Source organism: Bos javanicus, chromosome 19 (assembly GCF_032452875.1).
Source record: "Bos javanicus breed banteng chromosome 19, ARS-OSU_banteng_1.0, whole genome shotgun sequence".
Taxonomy (NCBI): domain Eukaryota; kingdom Metazoa; phylum Chordata; class Mammalia; order Artiodactyla; family Bovidae; genus Bos; species Bos javanicus.
In genome coordinates, this window is record NC_083886.1 from 45,390,555 (window position 1) to 45,406,781 (window position 16,227).

A 16,227-nucleotide genomic window follows, 5' to 3' on the forward strand; every position below is an offset into this window, starting at 1 on the left:
AGCAGCGAACATCTTGCTTAATAAATATGTGTGGCAAGAATAGACGGATGGATGGATGGATGGACAGATTAATTCTATACAGACAAACGAACAGGGTGGATTCCGGTGTGAATGAGAATCATGCTGTTAATCTCAGTCCCTAGTATGCTTAACACAAGAGAGGAAGGTGGTCAGGATGGGATGTACTGCTGCTGCTGCTAAGTCGCTTCAGTCGTGTCCTACTCTGTGCGACCCCAGAGACGGGGGCCCACCAGGCTCCCCGGTCCCTGGGATTCTCCAGGCAAGAACACTGGAGTGGGTTGCCATTTCCTTCTCCAATGCATGAAAGTGAAAAGTGAAAGTGAAGTCGCTCAGTCGTGTCCGACTCCTAGCGACCCCATGGACTGCAGCCTACCAGGCTCCTCCGTCCATGGGATTTTCCAGGCAAGAGTACTGGAGTGGGGTGCCATTGCCATGGGTCCCAAATTCCCAACCTTGCTCTCAACCCGAGTGCGCATCGAGCAAACGGATTGGATCCAGGGTCTGCTGGGGGGCGACCGAGAGCTCATGCCTTTCCCTTTAAGGCTGGAGCGGAAGACCGCGGTGAAGGGCCTTTGGGTCGGCGGGAAAGAAATAGGTCTGCCCCTTTAAGAGGGCGGAGACGCTGAGTGGCGGCGGCTTCGAACGCGGCCTAGGGAGCCAGCCCCCCAGGTTCCCGACCACCCTCCTTCGGCCCCCACCTGGATTTCCAAGACGCCTCTCTCCGACCTTGCCCCAGAGACACTGTCGCCAGGACTCTGACCCTCCCACGTGGATCAAGGCCGAAGCTCCGGCGACCCCTGGAGTCAGGGTCTGTCCGGCCAAGCCGCGGCCGGAGCCTACTGGCGGTCGCCATGGTAATGTCGCGCCGGGGACCACCCGGCCGCCGGGTCCCCGGGCCGCGGGGACCTGTCTTCCGGGTTCCAGACTCTCCCTCATGCGAGCTGCAGGACCGGGTTAGGGTTTCAGGGAGAGCTTGGTGGGGTCGGGACACCTGGCTCTAGTCAGGGCTCGGCTTGGACATGCCCGGCCCCCCAAAAAAGGTCTCCCACTCACCTCCCTCAGGGTTTCATCTCCCAGTCTCTAACCTTCCGTTTCACTAAGGAAGACTCTGGTTCATCCTTACGGGTGTGCTCAAACGTCACGCCTCCCGGGCCCTCCCCCTCCCCCAACCATTCCAGTCTGTTTCTTGACATTGGGCGATAGGTCTCCCTAACTGTAGCTCTTGCTGCTTTGGCAGCTGGAGTTAGGCACATCCCTTGGCTCTAGGGCTGACACACTTTTAATGCCTGCCACAGCAGCCCTGCTGTCCAGAAAGATCTGTGGGGATGAGGGTGGAGGTGGGGGAGGTACATCCCACCTCCCAGGACCCTAGCTTCTGGGTGTTCGATAAAAGGAAACCACTGACTTGTCTTTCAGAATCAAGGCCTCTGTGCTGGGCATGCTTGGATTTATGGTAATATCCCTTACATCTGACAGGGGTTCCCCAGGCCAAGCCTCTGGGGGTGTGGCAAAATCCTTAGACCTACATGCCCTGTACTGGGTCTAAAGAATGACACAGGCTCCCTTGGGCAGCCTTCCCTTTGCTTCCTCCCTCTTATTACAAGATTAACACAGATAGACCTAAGGGAATTATTTTACGAGACAGGATTCTAAATCATCCATCTAAGTCTTTAAGTAAACCCCATCTCTCCTCATCCTTTATTCCTTCCCCAACACAGCGGAAAACAAAACAAAACAAAACAAGCAAACAGAAAACAGTACACCTGATGTCTTGTTAGAATTAGGAAAAAGCAGAGTGAAGACAAAATGTACTTGCAAATAGTATTTCTCCTCCAACCTCAATTGCTTTGTTTTCCTTTCAGGCATGCAGTCTGCAGAAGCTGTTTGCTGTGGAAGAGGAGTTTGAAGATGAGGTAAGGAAGTGTTGGTGATCAGAGATGGCACCCAGGCCTAGAACTCAAGTTTCCTTTTACCTGACATGTGTATCTTTTTTTCCTTTTTTTTCTGTGAGAGGCTTAGAGATGAGAAATATAAACAACCCACTTAACTGTCTTAAAAACAAATAAAAAACCAGAGAGATGAGCTGCTTAATTGTCATACCTTTAAATTATAAGGGCCTTTGCCTGGAAGCTGTGTCACGTGGATGATTGGATTCACCTTCATGATGACATACTTCATGTGGGAAGAAAGTTAATGGAGAGGCAGAAACAGCACAGCTACTAGACAGCTGGGGGCCCAGGGTCACCAACTGGCCACCTGAGCCAGGGCAAAGTATTTCATTCTCTGGCCTTCCATTTTCTCTCTTATGACATGAGGGATGTTCTTCTGCCTCAAACATTCATCCCTTCCCTGCTCTCTCTGGAGAAGATGAGGGATTAGATTAGACCTGAAGCTGGCATCTTAGAATCACCTCTGCTGAGTCCCTGCCACGTACCAAATAAATCAGAATTTCTGGGGATGGGCCCAGGCAGGGGTATTTTTAATCTCTTGGTGCAGCCAGAGACCACTGAACTAGTGATCTGCAATACTGTCTTCCCACTCAGATCTAACAGATGTAGTTTCATCTGGGTGGCCCAAAATTGTTATGTCAAATCCTTTTCAGAAAGAAATAGGATTTAAGTGAATAAAGCCCCCAGAGGTAAATTAAACTGCTTAAGAATACAACACTGGGCTTCCTTGGTGGCTCAGTGGTAAATAGTCTGCCTGTCAGTACAGGAGAGATGGGTTCGATCCCTAATCTGGGAAGATCCCAGATGCTGTGGGGCAGCCAAGCCAATGCATCACAACTATTGAGCCTGTGCTCTAGGGCCGGGGAGCCATACCTACTGAGCCCACGTGCCATGACTACTGAAGGCACACGCCCTAGAGCCCTGTACTCCGCAGCAAGAGAAGCTACCTCGGTGAAAAGCCTGTGCACTGCAACTAGAGTGTAGCCCCTACTCGCCGCAACTAGAGAAAAGCCCACGCAGCAACGAAGGCCCAGCAAGCTAAAAAAATACAGCACCAATAGCCAGCACCAACATTAGACGTAACTCCAGTCTAATGTACATGGAAACTACTAAATTACATTTATAGAAGAGTTGCTCTGGTTTATCAGTGACAAGCCATTCAGAGCTACTTTTTGACTCCCAGTGGTTTGCTTTTAAAAAATCACTTCTAGATTTGTCCGGATGCCTAATTTATGCCTAGTGAGATGGTGCACCAAGGACCCTTGTGGCAGCCACAGCCCCATACTTCCCTCCCTTTGAAGCTTTTGAAACCTGAGGTTTGAAGGGAGAAACGGACCTTTTAAAATTCCCTCTCTGGCTTGTCTCATACCCTGAGGCCCCAAGACATAGTGACAGACGCATGTATGAGTTCCAGTCCTGGTTCTGTGAAGTTACTTAACCTCTCTGAGTCTTGGTTTCTATATCCATAAAACAGGGATAATAATATACCTATTCATAGGGTCATTGTGAGAATTCATTGAGAGAATTCTGGTAAAATGTTTACATGGTACCTGGCACCCAGTGAGATGCTTCACATGTTAGGTGTTTTGTTATCATTTGGGGACTTGATTTTTGTTTTTAAAAATAACTCAAAACTGCCAGCTTTGTCAAGGAGATATGTGTCCTTGTCTTTGTTTTTCAGCTTTGGAGATGTGTAATTACAGACTGAAAAAGTGACCCTCCTGGGTCTTACCAGGTCAAGGTAGGACTGCTAGGCTAGTAATGGAATTAAGAGTGAAGGACTCTGACAGCTCAAGTTTCTGTTCCATGACCAGTCCCTTCCCCCTTCCCAAGGCAGATGACATCATGTCTGAGAGGGAGCTCTTCAGGGGAAAAGGGCTCCATCAACTCCCAGGGTCATCAGGATTTTATTCCTGCTGTAATTCTAATATTATTATTATTACTAAGTCCTAAAGTAGTCCTGTTGGAGTATGCTAGTCTCCTGATAATACACCAAGCAGGAAAGATCCTTTCTCTAGCCTAGACAATCTAGTGCGGCAGCAGGGGTGGGGGTGGAGGGGACCTTCCTGTCAGTTAAATCAGCAGTTCTGACTCAAAAACACCCTCGGAACAGGTCTGTTGCTCTTGAAGGTGTCAATCTCACCTTGCTTCCCAACTGGAATCCATACTTAATTTAACTTGCCTGAAAAGCTATATTTAACTTCTGCCTATTTTGCTGGATCCAAGGCCTCTTTGACTTACCGAAGACTCTGTGTGTGTGTGTGTGTGTGTGTGTGTGTGTGTGTGTGTGTGATGGGGGGAGGAATGGGTTGAGGACACGAAGCAAGACCAGCTCCTGAGTACACAGGCTGGACACTGGAAAGCTAATTTCCTTGAGACGGGTGTGTGCCCTGGGGAATTTGTTTGACTCCTTGGTGACCTGGTTCCTTTGCTTCTCTTACTGCTCCAACTGCCACCACCACCCCACCTCCTCTCCCCTCCCCTCCCCCTCAAGACTGAAGAAAGAGAGAAGCTACCTGAAGACTTAGCCTTAGAATGTCTGGCAGAAGCCTGGTGGCGGACTCTTGGGCAAGGTCAAAGGTGGTGAGAGAGTCTACAGCTGCCTTACATGTCTTGGTTTCCTGCTTGCGTGTATCTGCACACACAGACACACCACATGCCTGAAACAGTAAAAGCAGAGTGCTTCTTGACTTCCAGACGCCAAGACCCATTGTCTCTGCTTCTTTGTAGGATTTCTTGTCAGCTGTGGAGGATGCAGAAAACCAGTTTGCGGGCTCACAGCCTGGAAATGCCGGGTGCCTGAGACCTGTCTCCTCCCGGCCACAGGAGGCCCAGCTGCTGCCTCAAGTCACTGCCCCAGCAGAGGCTGCGGGCCTGCCAGCCCTGGGACGTCGCCTTCCTACCTGCGGTGGGCCTAGGGCCACTGGGGGTGCACTTCCCACAGGAACAGCTGCCCTAAGGCCTGTCTCGACGTCCAGCAACTGGATTGGCAATCAGGGAAGAGCGACACTGACAGAAGTGCTTGAAGAGCCAGGAAGACCCCAGTCCTCAGCCTCCCACCCCCAGCTCACCTTCAGGAGCAAAGAGCAGGTGATTGGTGGCTTTGAGGGGCCTGAACAAGATGAATTTGATAAGGTCCTGGCAAGCATGGAGCTGGAGGGGCCCAGCTTGGAGCTGCAACTTGGAGTTCACAGTGAGGCCGCAGGAATCCTGCCCAGCTGGCAGCAGGAGGACTCTACACTGGCTAAAAAGGCTCGGGTGGCTGATCTGAGCAGACCTTGTCAAAGAGGACCTGTGCCTTCCCCCCACGTAACTGGTATCCCATCAGCCCCAGATCCCACAGTCCTCTGCAGGACTCCACAGCCTCACTTGAGACCTGGAACCACGGGTAACTTTCCTGTTCCAGCTACCTCAGTGGTTTGTGCTCAGCCACCCCACTGGGAAGTCTCTCCTGTGGGTCCCCCTCCTCGAACACCTCAGCCTCTCCAAGCTGCTGGCAGGCCCATTCAGAGCAGCCCTCAAAATCGTTTCCCTGCTCAGCCATTCCGGTCTCCAAACACCTGTTCAAGTGGCAAACTCCGTTTTCTTAGACCCCGGACTCCCAACTCAAGCTGTGCTGCTCCCTCAAAGACCAGCTGTGGACTGTTTCCTCAGGGTCCACCCCAACCCCGAACTCCAGCGTCTTCTGTCCTGTCTCCTGTCTGCACCCCGAAGGGTCCCAGTCCCTCTCTGCTCCCTCAAGCCACTCTGCAGACGCCCATCGTCACCAACCACCTGGTGCGGCTGGTCACCGCTGCCAGCCGGACACCGCAGCAACCCACCTGCACCTCCACCCGGGCCAAGATGCGCCGTTTCCCCGGCCCAGCAGGGCTCCTGCCTCACCAGGTGAGTGACAGCTTTGCTCTGGCCAGAGCCAGAGCTCCCCAGGCGGCTCCCCGGGCCGCTGGAGAGCAGCCGGGTGTGTCCCAGCCCTGCCCAATCCCAGAGGATCTTCAATCCCAGAGGAAGTGGAGGAAGGAAGGGCAGGGGTTGGGGGCTTTCCAGAGCTGTGGGAGAAGTCAGAAGTGGGGAGAACTGAAGGCCTGAAAACCACATAGATGGAGACGCCTAAGGCTCTGAGAACATCACAGTTTCCATTCATTTGTTGAGCACCTCCTGTTTACTGGCCCCGGCCAGGAAGACTCGTTCTTTTATATTTACTAAGGACTGGTGTGTGTTGGGCCCTTTGATTGGACCTGAGGATACAGAAATTAACGTAGAAATAGTTCTCATCCTTCAGAGCTCCAGGGGAGTGGAAGAAGCAGACTTAAAAACGATACGTAAAAGGGACAGAGAGAGTAGAGGTCATTCCCTGGGTGCTGGGGAGACACTGGGCTCCTTGTGCTTCCTGGGTGGGCTTTGGACAGATGAATAGGAGATTTACAGAGGTGCGTGTTGGACAGCTGTGTCCTGGAGGACATTTCAGCAGTGGAACGACAGGAGAGAGTGTGTGCAAAGGCACAGATTCTCTGGGAGGTCCACAGAACCGTTCAGTGTGGCTGGTGTGTGGGGTCACCATGGGGGAGTCGGGGCTGAGCTTGGAGTGTGGATTTTGGCAGCAGTAGAGAGACAGGGTCCCTCAGACTAGTCTTAGATCCGATCCCAGATAATTGGACTCTGAGAATCTGGTCTGGTTGTGATAGGTTACCCCTTTTCCTCACATTTGAAGGGTGTTTTCTTCAATTAGAAGCGATTTCTATTCATTAACTTGCTCTTCCCTGGCACTTTAAGAGAAATCCAAGGAAGCCATGTACATTCCTCCTGGGTTGGATCCCTGTCAGGAAGGGTGAGGTCCCCGAGAAGGGGTTTGGGGAAAGCTACGCTCTTACTCACTTCAGGCCTCTCTATTCAGGTCATCACCCCCTTCAGGAAGCCCCAGGATTTGTTCCTGAGCCAGCTCCAGCTTCCTCACATTTCCCCAAACGGTCCCCAAAGCATCTTTTTTGAGCTGCCAGTGAGGCTCTTGAGACTTTGTTAGGAGAGATGTAATATGTGTTAATTGTCCCTGATAGTTTCCTGAACTCATTATGTGACCCAGACAAGAAGCTGTACTTGTAAATAACAGCTGCTGAGCTTGCTCTCACCTTCTCCTCCTCTCTCCCCTCGTAGCACAGTGGGAAAAATCTGGACGACATCATGGTTTCCACGCCCCAGACTCCGACTCACGGTGCTCTGGCTAAATTCCGGACAGAGGTAACTGACTCCATGCAAATGCTAACTTCCTGGGACTCATTTAAGAGAGAGGGACATCCTTGTGTGTTTCAGAAGCTGAGAATCAGAATCAGTGCTGCTCAGCCTATTTTCTGGGGTCACACACCATAGCACGTTGAGGGACGCCCGTCCTGATGCCAAAGGGGTGTTTAACTGATGCCATGGGTTCAGCCTTCTTTCCCAGCTAAGAAAGAACAGCCGGGCTAATTCCATCTGCCCTCAGCAGAGGAGAGTGCAATATGTATCAGGAAATTATATCTCAGGAACCTTCCTCTCAGGTTTCTGGGAATCAAGCTGGGAAGCTTGTGCCTTCACCTTGCCTCTGGTGCGTTCCCTCTTGGTGGGTGAGACTCAGCCTTCCTCCTCCCTGGGATTCTGGTTGACCTGCTCTGCCTCCCAGATCCACTTTTGCTTTTAATTCTCTCTAGAAGTTTTTCTCTTTGCTGTATCTCTGTATATCCACCAGTCCATTTCAGCTCCAAAACAGTAAATACTCATCTGAATTTAAAGCATTTTTTAATATAACAAGGTGTACAGTTAAAGCCAGAGGCATCTCAAGTGAAATATAATTGGTTTCAAAATTGTCTGGAAGCCTATAAATGTATGTGGGGGCTCCCTAGCCCTAAGCCTTTTTAAGTTCATTACAAGGGACAAGCGTAGCTAGCCTTTTGCATTAATATAATTAAAGTCAGGTCCTGATTTAAAATAAACTAAGTTACAGAGCACCTTTGCTCTTGTTTCTCAGTGAAAGATGTGATATGCAGCAAGTTTTCACATACCCTTTTCTGAACCTTGAGATAAACGAAAGGAGAAAACATGGCCACCTGCTGCCGGGAATTCACCCTTGCTCCCCCGCCCCTCCATCCCGGCTCAGTCAGGGTCTCTAGCAAAGTGGACCCGTGAACACCAGGCTCCCCTTCTGCTCTGTTGTGCCAGCTTGTTACTAGTTCCCAGGCATCAGTGGAGGAAGACTTTGGACGAGGGCCCTGGCTGACCATGAAATCTACTCTGGGTCTGGATGAGAGAGACCCTACTTGCTTCCTCTGTACCTACAGCATCATCATGGTGCTGCGAAAGGTAAGGGTTCTGGACGCTGAGACCCAGAGGAAAGGCCGTTTTTATATCTCTCCCCAACCTTCCCTGCTCCACCTTAGGCAAGGGGCACTCTGTTTGCTCCCTCCTACCCTAGGCCTGTCTCTGAGCAGCAGCATGAAGATACCATTGGGTTGTATCTTCCACTCACCTACCTTTTCACTGCCATCCACAGTATCAGGCACAGGAGAAGTGGGTTACGGGCATGTCTCCATACATCTGAGTCCTGAATGGGGTAGGGTAAGCACACTGCTCCCCTTAGAGCTCCCCATAGGTCAGAAGTCATGTCAGACTCATGTTAGTGCATATGCTAACGTGCTCCTGCCTGTGGTCTGCGTGGTAGAGATCTATATAAATATATACACATAAATACACAAAAGAAAGGAGGCAGGGGAAAGAAATGAAGGACCTGCCAGCTTCAAGTCTGCCAGGGGGAGATGGGCTGAGCCTTTAAACTGCCCCTTGGCCCTCCACAAAGGAAGATCATCACCACACTGGTATGCTGCATCACCACCCCCACCCCTCCTCAGGTTGCCCTGGCTCACTTGGGAACCTTATAGATGGGACATGTCTGGCTCAGCAAATGCCTCTTCTTGTAACCAGGCAGCCCTGAAGCAGCTTCCTGGGAACAAAGTCCCCAACATGGCGGTGATGATCAAGTCCCTGACTCGGAGCACAATGGATGCCAGCGTGGTTTTCAAGGACCCCACAGGTGAGGAGTTAGGTTCTGGTAGTGTCTGGTGAGTGGCCCCATTGAGGTCAGCAGGTGAAGAAGAGCCATCCTCTGCATTCACAGTTAGGATAACTGAGACAGTGAGCCACCTACTTCCCACCTGGGCCCAGACCAGGCTCTGTGCTGCCCTTGACCCTGAGACTGATGGGCGGCGTGGTGTTTGCAGGAGAGATGCAGGGCACAGTGCACAGGTTGCTGCTGGAGACGCGCCAGAATGAGCTGAAGCCTGGCTCGGTGCTGCTGCTCAAGCAGGTACTCTCCCCTTCCTTCCATGGAAAAAGCCCTGGTTGTCTCTCTGATTTCCTTCCCTCCCAGGCCCCAGGCAGAGAGTAGCTGCGCTGGTGCTAGACCCTGGCTTACTGGAGCCGAGTAAAGGCCTGACCTCTATCCTCCAGGGGGTGGGTAGGAGTGGGAATGGCCTGTGAAGGGCCAGGGGTGGGCAAGTGGTTGTACTCTGGCACCAGGGTTGAGGCGAGAGTGATTTCTGTGATCCTGGTGCAGAGGCCACCAAGGGAGAGGCAGGTGGGACCAGGTGGCCAGCGGTGCTCTCTTAGGACATTGGACCCCCCCACCCACCCCTTCTCTCCTCCAGATTGGAGTGTTTTCTCCTTCACTCCGAAATCACTACCTCAATGTGACTCCCAACAACCTGGTCCGTGTTTATAGTCCAGATGCTGGAGACGGGAACATCCTCAAGGGATCTCAGTCCTTCCCCCAGGTAAGAGGAGCAGGATGGAGGAGGGATAGCTAGAGCCGCTCTCCACCTGGACCTTCTGGTTTCTTCCCTTCCACCACCTTGGGGAGCAGGGATGTGAGGTGGACAGTTGCCCTACGGTGAAAAGATGTCTTTGGGGACAGGGCCATTGCCTCCTGTCCCTGGTCCAGCCACCTACCAGATGGCACGGTAACAGGACCTAGAGGAGCAGCTGGCTTCTGAGTGATCCCTGAGTGTCTGATGGCAGACTTGAACGTCATATAGCATGGGAATCACTTGAGAACTAACCAAGGTGACAGTCCACAAAGGGGCGGGGCCCTCAGTGAGTGACTGAGGGTTGGACTTGCTGCAGGTGGCTGTGCAGAGAACAGACAGCTACAGATGGTCCGTCAGGTGAGCCAGCCCTTGCTCGACATCTTTCCCCCTGCTTTCCACCTCTGCTAGGTGAGGGGACACCAGCCTAGAATGCCTTGGGGAACCAAGGAAGACTGAGTTCCAGGCAGCTCCACTCCAGGGTGAGGGTGCAGAGCCCGGCCTTGACTTGGCACACTGTTCCCTCTGGCCACCTGCACCTTCCTGGGATCCTAAGTTGTTGTCATGGCCTGGCCTGGGGGTTAGGAGACCTGGGTCATGTCCCTCCTCTGCTGGAAATTTATAACATGACCTTGGGAAAGTCCTGTCCCTTCCCCTGCTGTTGCTTTGTCTATAAAGTGAGTCTATAAAGTTATAATCTGTGACGTCTAGTCAAGTTATGCTTTTAGCTCTAATTTGCTACTTCTCATCTTTCTCCCTAACCTTCTACATTCTCTCAGTATCACCCCTTTCTAACAAAGCATCTTGATTTCCTTTTAAATTTCAAGTCACCCCTGGACTTCCCTGGTGGTCCAGTGGTTGGGATTCCATGCTTCCACTGCAGGGGGCACAGGTTCAGTCGCTGGTCAAGGAACTAAGATCCTGCAAGCCAAATGGCATGGCCAAAAAAAAAAAGATCCAAGTCATCCATACTTGTTGAAAAAAAATTAGAATGGTACAGAATAAAGAAACATAAAACTGACCCTTCCCTGTTTGCATTCCCTAGGGCTAACCATGGTTAACAGGTTTAATTACTAATTTTAATTACCTATTCATATATTAGCTATTTGGGGGATTATTAATAGCTCATTTTTAATTCCAGCCTAACTCCTTAGTATATTTCTGAATGGCCTCTTCACTGTCTGCTCCAGTTACAGAGATTCCCTAAAACATCAGATACCAACTGAATTAGAAAAGAAAATCAGCCAAAAAGTTTTTTGGTTTTGTTCTATTTATTTTTAAATTATCTGTTCTTTGGGGTGTTTGGTATTTCAGCTACCTCCCCAGCATAGGCTGGGTGACTGGCCACTGCCGCATTCCTCTGTCCTGTCTTTCCTGAGCCCCTACCTATTCCTTTGAGCTTGTCTGGGTGGAGATGGTACCGTCTAGAGAGATTTCAGGGGCACAGGTATTGGTAACCAGATCCTCTGTCCCCAGGATCTTGGAAGTTTCCATGAAAGCCTCCAGCAAGAGAGCGAGAAGCCTGGGAAAGGGCTCCAAACAGCACAGAACCCAGAGGCAGGGGCGACTCTCGAGAAAGAACTCCCAGAAGCAGGTAAGACGGTCAGTCCACCCAGGAGCCAAAAAAATGCTCCTCCTATTTCCTCTTGAATAGCTCAGGCAGATTGTTCTGGCTGCATCTTGTTCCTCCTCCTGTGAATCTTTGCATCTTACAGAAATTAGACGTGGTGTCTTTCCTGGCAAGGCTGCAGACCACAAACTAATTAACACAAAGAATGTGATCCTCAGCTCCTGCGTTTCCAGGCCATGTGCTGTTAGCCACAAGGAGGAGATAGACTGGCGCCAGCCTTGAGTCTTCTGTGGGCTGATGGCTAAACCACAGAGGCAGATTTCTCCATCCTGACTAAGCTCTGAGGCCCTCCAGGTGGTGCTAAGGGGTCCAGCATCCCCGTAGTTAGGGTGGGACCAGGATACAGATCTGAGAGGCCCAAATACAGACCTCTTCGTGGAGGGCCAACTTGTTCCTCAGGAGGGAGCCTCACCCAGGTGATGCTAACACAGTCCAGGTCTGGTCCTTAGCTCTTGGATCCCACAAATGGAACCCTCATGGGATTATGGGTAGGTGTCTCCATGTTAACCAAATTCACAGTAGACCATGGATAAGCCACAGAGCCCATTTATTTATATTGTATGAAAAAGTATCTACCCCGTGTGCTGGAATCTTCTCTAGAATCTTCCACTATCTCCTTGTAAGTCAGCTTGAGGACAAGCCAAACCCTCCTCAGAAGGTTGCTGGTGGTCATGGAATAAGAGAGGCAAGCTGCCTGTAGAATGTTGTGGTTGGTGTCACATCTCCACAGTAGGGACAGACCTGCCAGGCAGCACTGGGAGACACAGATGCGGATTCCTGCTCTGAGTCCCATTCCCCTTGACTCACACTGGCTGCTCATTCCCCTTCATTTACCCTATCGTTTCTCCAGACAGTGTAGCTAGTGAGCGGCAACTTTTTTGTTAAAAGCAAATTCCAGTCCTACATCCCTGGGTACAATGCTGGTCACCCGAGTTAAATTTAAATGCCCCCAAACTGACTTCTGGGCTTCCCAGATGGCACAGTGGTAAAGAATCTGCCTGCCAATGCAGGAGACGTGGGTTTGATCCCTGAGTTGGAAAGATCTCCTGGAATAGAAGATGGCAACCCACTCCAGTATTCTTGCCAGGAAAATTCCATGGACAGGGAAGCCTGGCAGGCTATAGTCCATAAGGTCACAAAGACTCAGACACGACTGAGCATGTGCACAGACTGACTTCTGCCCTTCTAACAGCAGTGTTTGTCCGGTGCTCTGTGCCAGACTGGGAGCTGGCCTCTGCAGGTATAGTTTCCAGCCTGACTGACGCTAGGGCTGCCTAATTCCATCCATTCAGCGGGCGTTTTCTAGTTGGAAGCCGTGGCTCTGGCGTCAAATGGATGCGCACTTGGGCAAGTAGTTGACCTCTTTAAACCCTGTTCTCTTGGGCAAAGTAAGGATTGTAACAGGAACCACCACGAGATGCCCTCTGCAGGGGCCGTGTGAGGCCGAAGTGAAGTGATGAGTGTAACGTGTGCGGGCCTGTGCCTGGCACCAGGTGTGCCCCCAGTACATGTTAGCTGCTCTTGTTCACAGTCAGAGCAGCAGTAGGGGTTACTGAGGCAGCTGTTTCCAGCTTCTCAGGCAGAAGTACCCATCCGAGAACTGTAGTCAGGACAGTTACTTCTGTTCTCTCGGCTCACAGAGGCACTTTGGGGGAGGGGACGGTGACTTCTCCCACCACGCAGAGTGCAGGTGAGAGACCATGTGAATGAGCTGTGTGATTCTGAGCACATCTAAGGGCTTTTCCCAGCCTTCTTTCTCCCTCTGTCCAATCAGACGGTTGCACTAGGAGACCTCTGACGCCTTTCTGCTCAGGCGCTGTGCTTCAGGATGGAAAGAAGAACCATGGAGGCCCAGGGGGAGCCCCTTTCTTTGCAGAGTGACCTTGGCATTTTGCCTCTGCCTTTTGTTGAGTGTGGGGAGCAGAAAGGAGATGGAAATCAGGCCAGCCTCAGGCCCATCGATGTGGGGACCACTGCCCAGAGAGCCCCCTCCCTAACTGCAGCCGGGTTCAGACCCTCCTGAAGGGTGGGAGCTTCAGCTCTGAGTCACAAGGGGCCCTTAGGTTATCACTGAGTCTCCCCACCCTCCCTGTCCTCCTCTGCAGATGACCTGGATGGACTCCTGAGCGAGCTCCCTGAAGACTTCTTCTGTGGGACCAGCAGTTGGGACTGCCCCAAGGCAGGGCACCCGCCGTGAGCTGGCAGCCTCTCAGCACCACCCCAGAGCTCTGGCTGTGTCTGATCACATGCCTGGGAGAGAGGAGGACCAGCACAGCTGGAGAGCAGACAGAGTTCTGAGACCTCTGTGGTCGTTCGCACCCTGGACACTTTCCCCGAGAACACACTTGTCCCTCGGATTCTGCACTGTCCTCACTTTGGGTCTTCCTTTGGCAAGCGGAACTCTGCTCGGTATTGGATCTACTGTCCTTTGAGTCCTTGGGTGCATATCCCTTCTCCTCCAACAGGGAAGGTGTGTCACTCTCCCACCTCCCCTTGACTTTAGAGGATGCTGGGCCTGGGCCCTTGACTCCCTAGTCCCAGGACAGCTGAGGAGCCAAGAGAAGCTGTGGCTTCTGTGGCAATCTGTCCCTCTGGACAAGGAAGGAACACACTCAGGCTTCCCTCTGCTTTGTCTCTTGAGGCCTATAGCTGCCCAGCTCACCTGTGTCTGGGGCTCCAAGGTGCGGGGGCATGGGTGTGGCTGGGGCATCTTATTCTGAAATAAAAGCAGCTGCCTGCTTTACCTGCCTCCCTCTCTTTCCCAGCCTCTCAGCTCCTTGTCCTATCTGCCCTGCCCCTGGTGCCTTGGCCAGGACAGAGCCAAAGCTACTCATTTTCTTTCTCTTTTTTCTTACAGACTTCTTTTTTTTTGCTGCACTGGGTCTTAGTTGTAGCACATGGGGTCTTTAGTTCCAGCATGTGAACTGTTAGCTGCAGCGTGTTCCCCAACCAGGGATCAATCCCAGGCCCTCTGCATTGGGAGCTCAGAGTCTTGGCCACTGGACCACCAGAGAAGTCTCTATAAACTTTTTGACAGTTTGAGATTTATAGGATTATTGCAGAGATGTTACAGGGAGTTCTCCTATACCTCACAACCAGTCTAAGAGCCAGTATTGACACATTATTAACTGAACTCTATGCTTTATTGACATTAACCCAGTTTTCCCCTAAAATTCTCTTTCTCTTCCAGGATCCCATGTAACATTTAGTCATCTTGTCTGTATAGACGTCTCTTGGCTGTGGTAGTTTCTCAGACTTCCTTGTCTCTTAATGACCATGACAGCTTCCAGGAGCACAGGTCTCGCTTCTTGTCAGATGCCCCCTTGTTGGAATTTGTCTGGTGTGTTTTCATGACTAGACGAGGGTTATGTGTTTGGGAGAGGAAGAGCACACAGGTGAGCTCCTGTCCTCATCGCATCGTATCAAGGGTTGGTGTGGACTTTGATCACCTGGCTGAGATAGGCTTTGTCAGGTTTGGTCAGGTTTCTCCGCTGTCAAGTTACTGTTTTTCACTTTTTCCACACAATTTTGGAAGGAAGTCACTCTGCCGCCTCCACTTAAGGAGTGAGGGGTTATGTTCCCTGCCTCTTGAAGGGCAGAATATCTACATGGATGATTTGAAATTCTGCGTGGAAGATTGGTCTGTTTTCCCTTATTTTTTGTTCAGTCACCCATTTATTATCAGTATGGACTCGTGGATATTTATTTTATACTTTGGGTTAGAGTCCACTACTACTTTATTCTGTTGCCAAGCAACTCTTCGCCACTGTAGATTCTCTGTACCACCTTGAAGGCAAGAATTGGACAAGGGTCATGGGTGGGGTATAAAAGGTCTAATTATACCAAGTAACCAGCCAACCTTGTTTTCCTGTATGGAATGAAGGGAAAAGAGGAAGATGCTCTCAACATATGTTTGAGGAGATGTGAGCCCAGTTTGATGGCCAGCTTTGCCTGCCTCTGCCTCGGCTTTCACCAGGCAGCTGTGAGTCGGGGCCTCCAATAGACTTGGCACTGATCTGGGGAAGGCGTTATTTTCCCTGTTTCCAAAGAGATCCCAGGGATCCCAGCCTCAGAGCTGAAGGCAGCAAGTGCCTTAGGAACTCCACGTTCACCTGGTGGCTGGCGGCAGTGGGACTCTTCCAGAAGGCTTTTGTGGCCCAAGCCCGGGAACAGGCAGGAGCTAATTCACCAGCTCTACCCTTTCACACTTTCAATTAGTCTTCCTGCTTGAACACCTACCTGAGGTGGTTGGATGGCTTCACCGATTCAATGGACATGAATTTGGGCAGACTCCGGGAAATGGTGAGGGACCAGGAAGCCTAGAGGGTTGTGGTCCATAGGTTCAGGAAGAGTCAGACACGACTTGGTGACTGAACAACACCTGAGCGCACCACGTACTTTCTTTTCCCCAGCTGCTAACTCCCCAGCTCTGCCTCTCTAGCTTAGATCTGGGCCAGAGCCCTTCTACTCCGGTGGTCTTCGTGCAGCTAAACCACCCGTTCCCCCGGCCTGTGTACCCATCGCCCCTCAGCCCCTTGGAGCTCTGTTCTTCACTCTTAACCATCCTGACAGATGTCCTGGTTTCTTGTGTACTCTGTCACCCCATAGGCTCTGAGCTCCCAGAAGACAGGCTGGGTATCCAGTCACCTGGCCCTGTTTCTGCCAATAAAACTGGGCTCCCTGTGGGTACACGTATGGGTTGAAGTAAAGGCCTCAGGAAGTTAATGCTGTGCATAGTTTTTCTGCCCTCAGGAAGTTAAGGCTAAGGACAGGACACAGAACATATGGTGTCTCTGGGGACTGA

General features: G+C 51.3%; 1 protein-coding gene across 2 annotated transcripts; it reads left to right on the forward strand.

The window, feature by feature from the left end:
• Positions 1-65: 65 nt before the first annotated feature.
• Positions 66-16,148, forward strand: HROB (homologous recombination factor with OB-fold). 2 transcript variants are annotated; one of them, XM_061392037.1, is made up of 10 exons: positions 66-875; positions 1,884-1,934; positions 4,701-5,855; positions 7,119-7,202; positions 8,157-8,297; positions 8,916-9,024; positions 9,212-9,297; positions 9,638-9,763; positions 11,270-11,387; positions 13,529-16,148. In XM_061392037.1, exons 1-10 carry the CDS (start codon positions 873-875, stop codon positions 13,618-13,620), a joined length of 1,965 nt encoding a protein of 654 aa, XP_061248021.1. In that variant the 5' UTR covers positions 66-872; the 3' UTR covers positions 13,621-16,148. The 2 variants fall into 2 exon arrangements, with proteins under 2 accessions (XP_061248021.1, XP_061248020.1); XM_061392036.1 differs by lacking the exon at positions 66-875 and adding an exon at positions 899-1,474.
• Positions 16,149-16,227: the final 79 nt, after the last annotated feature.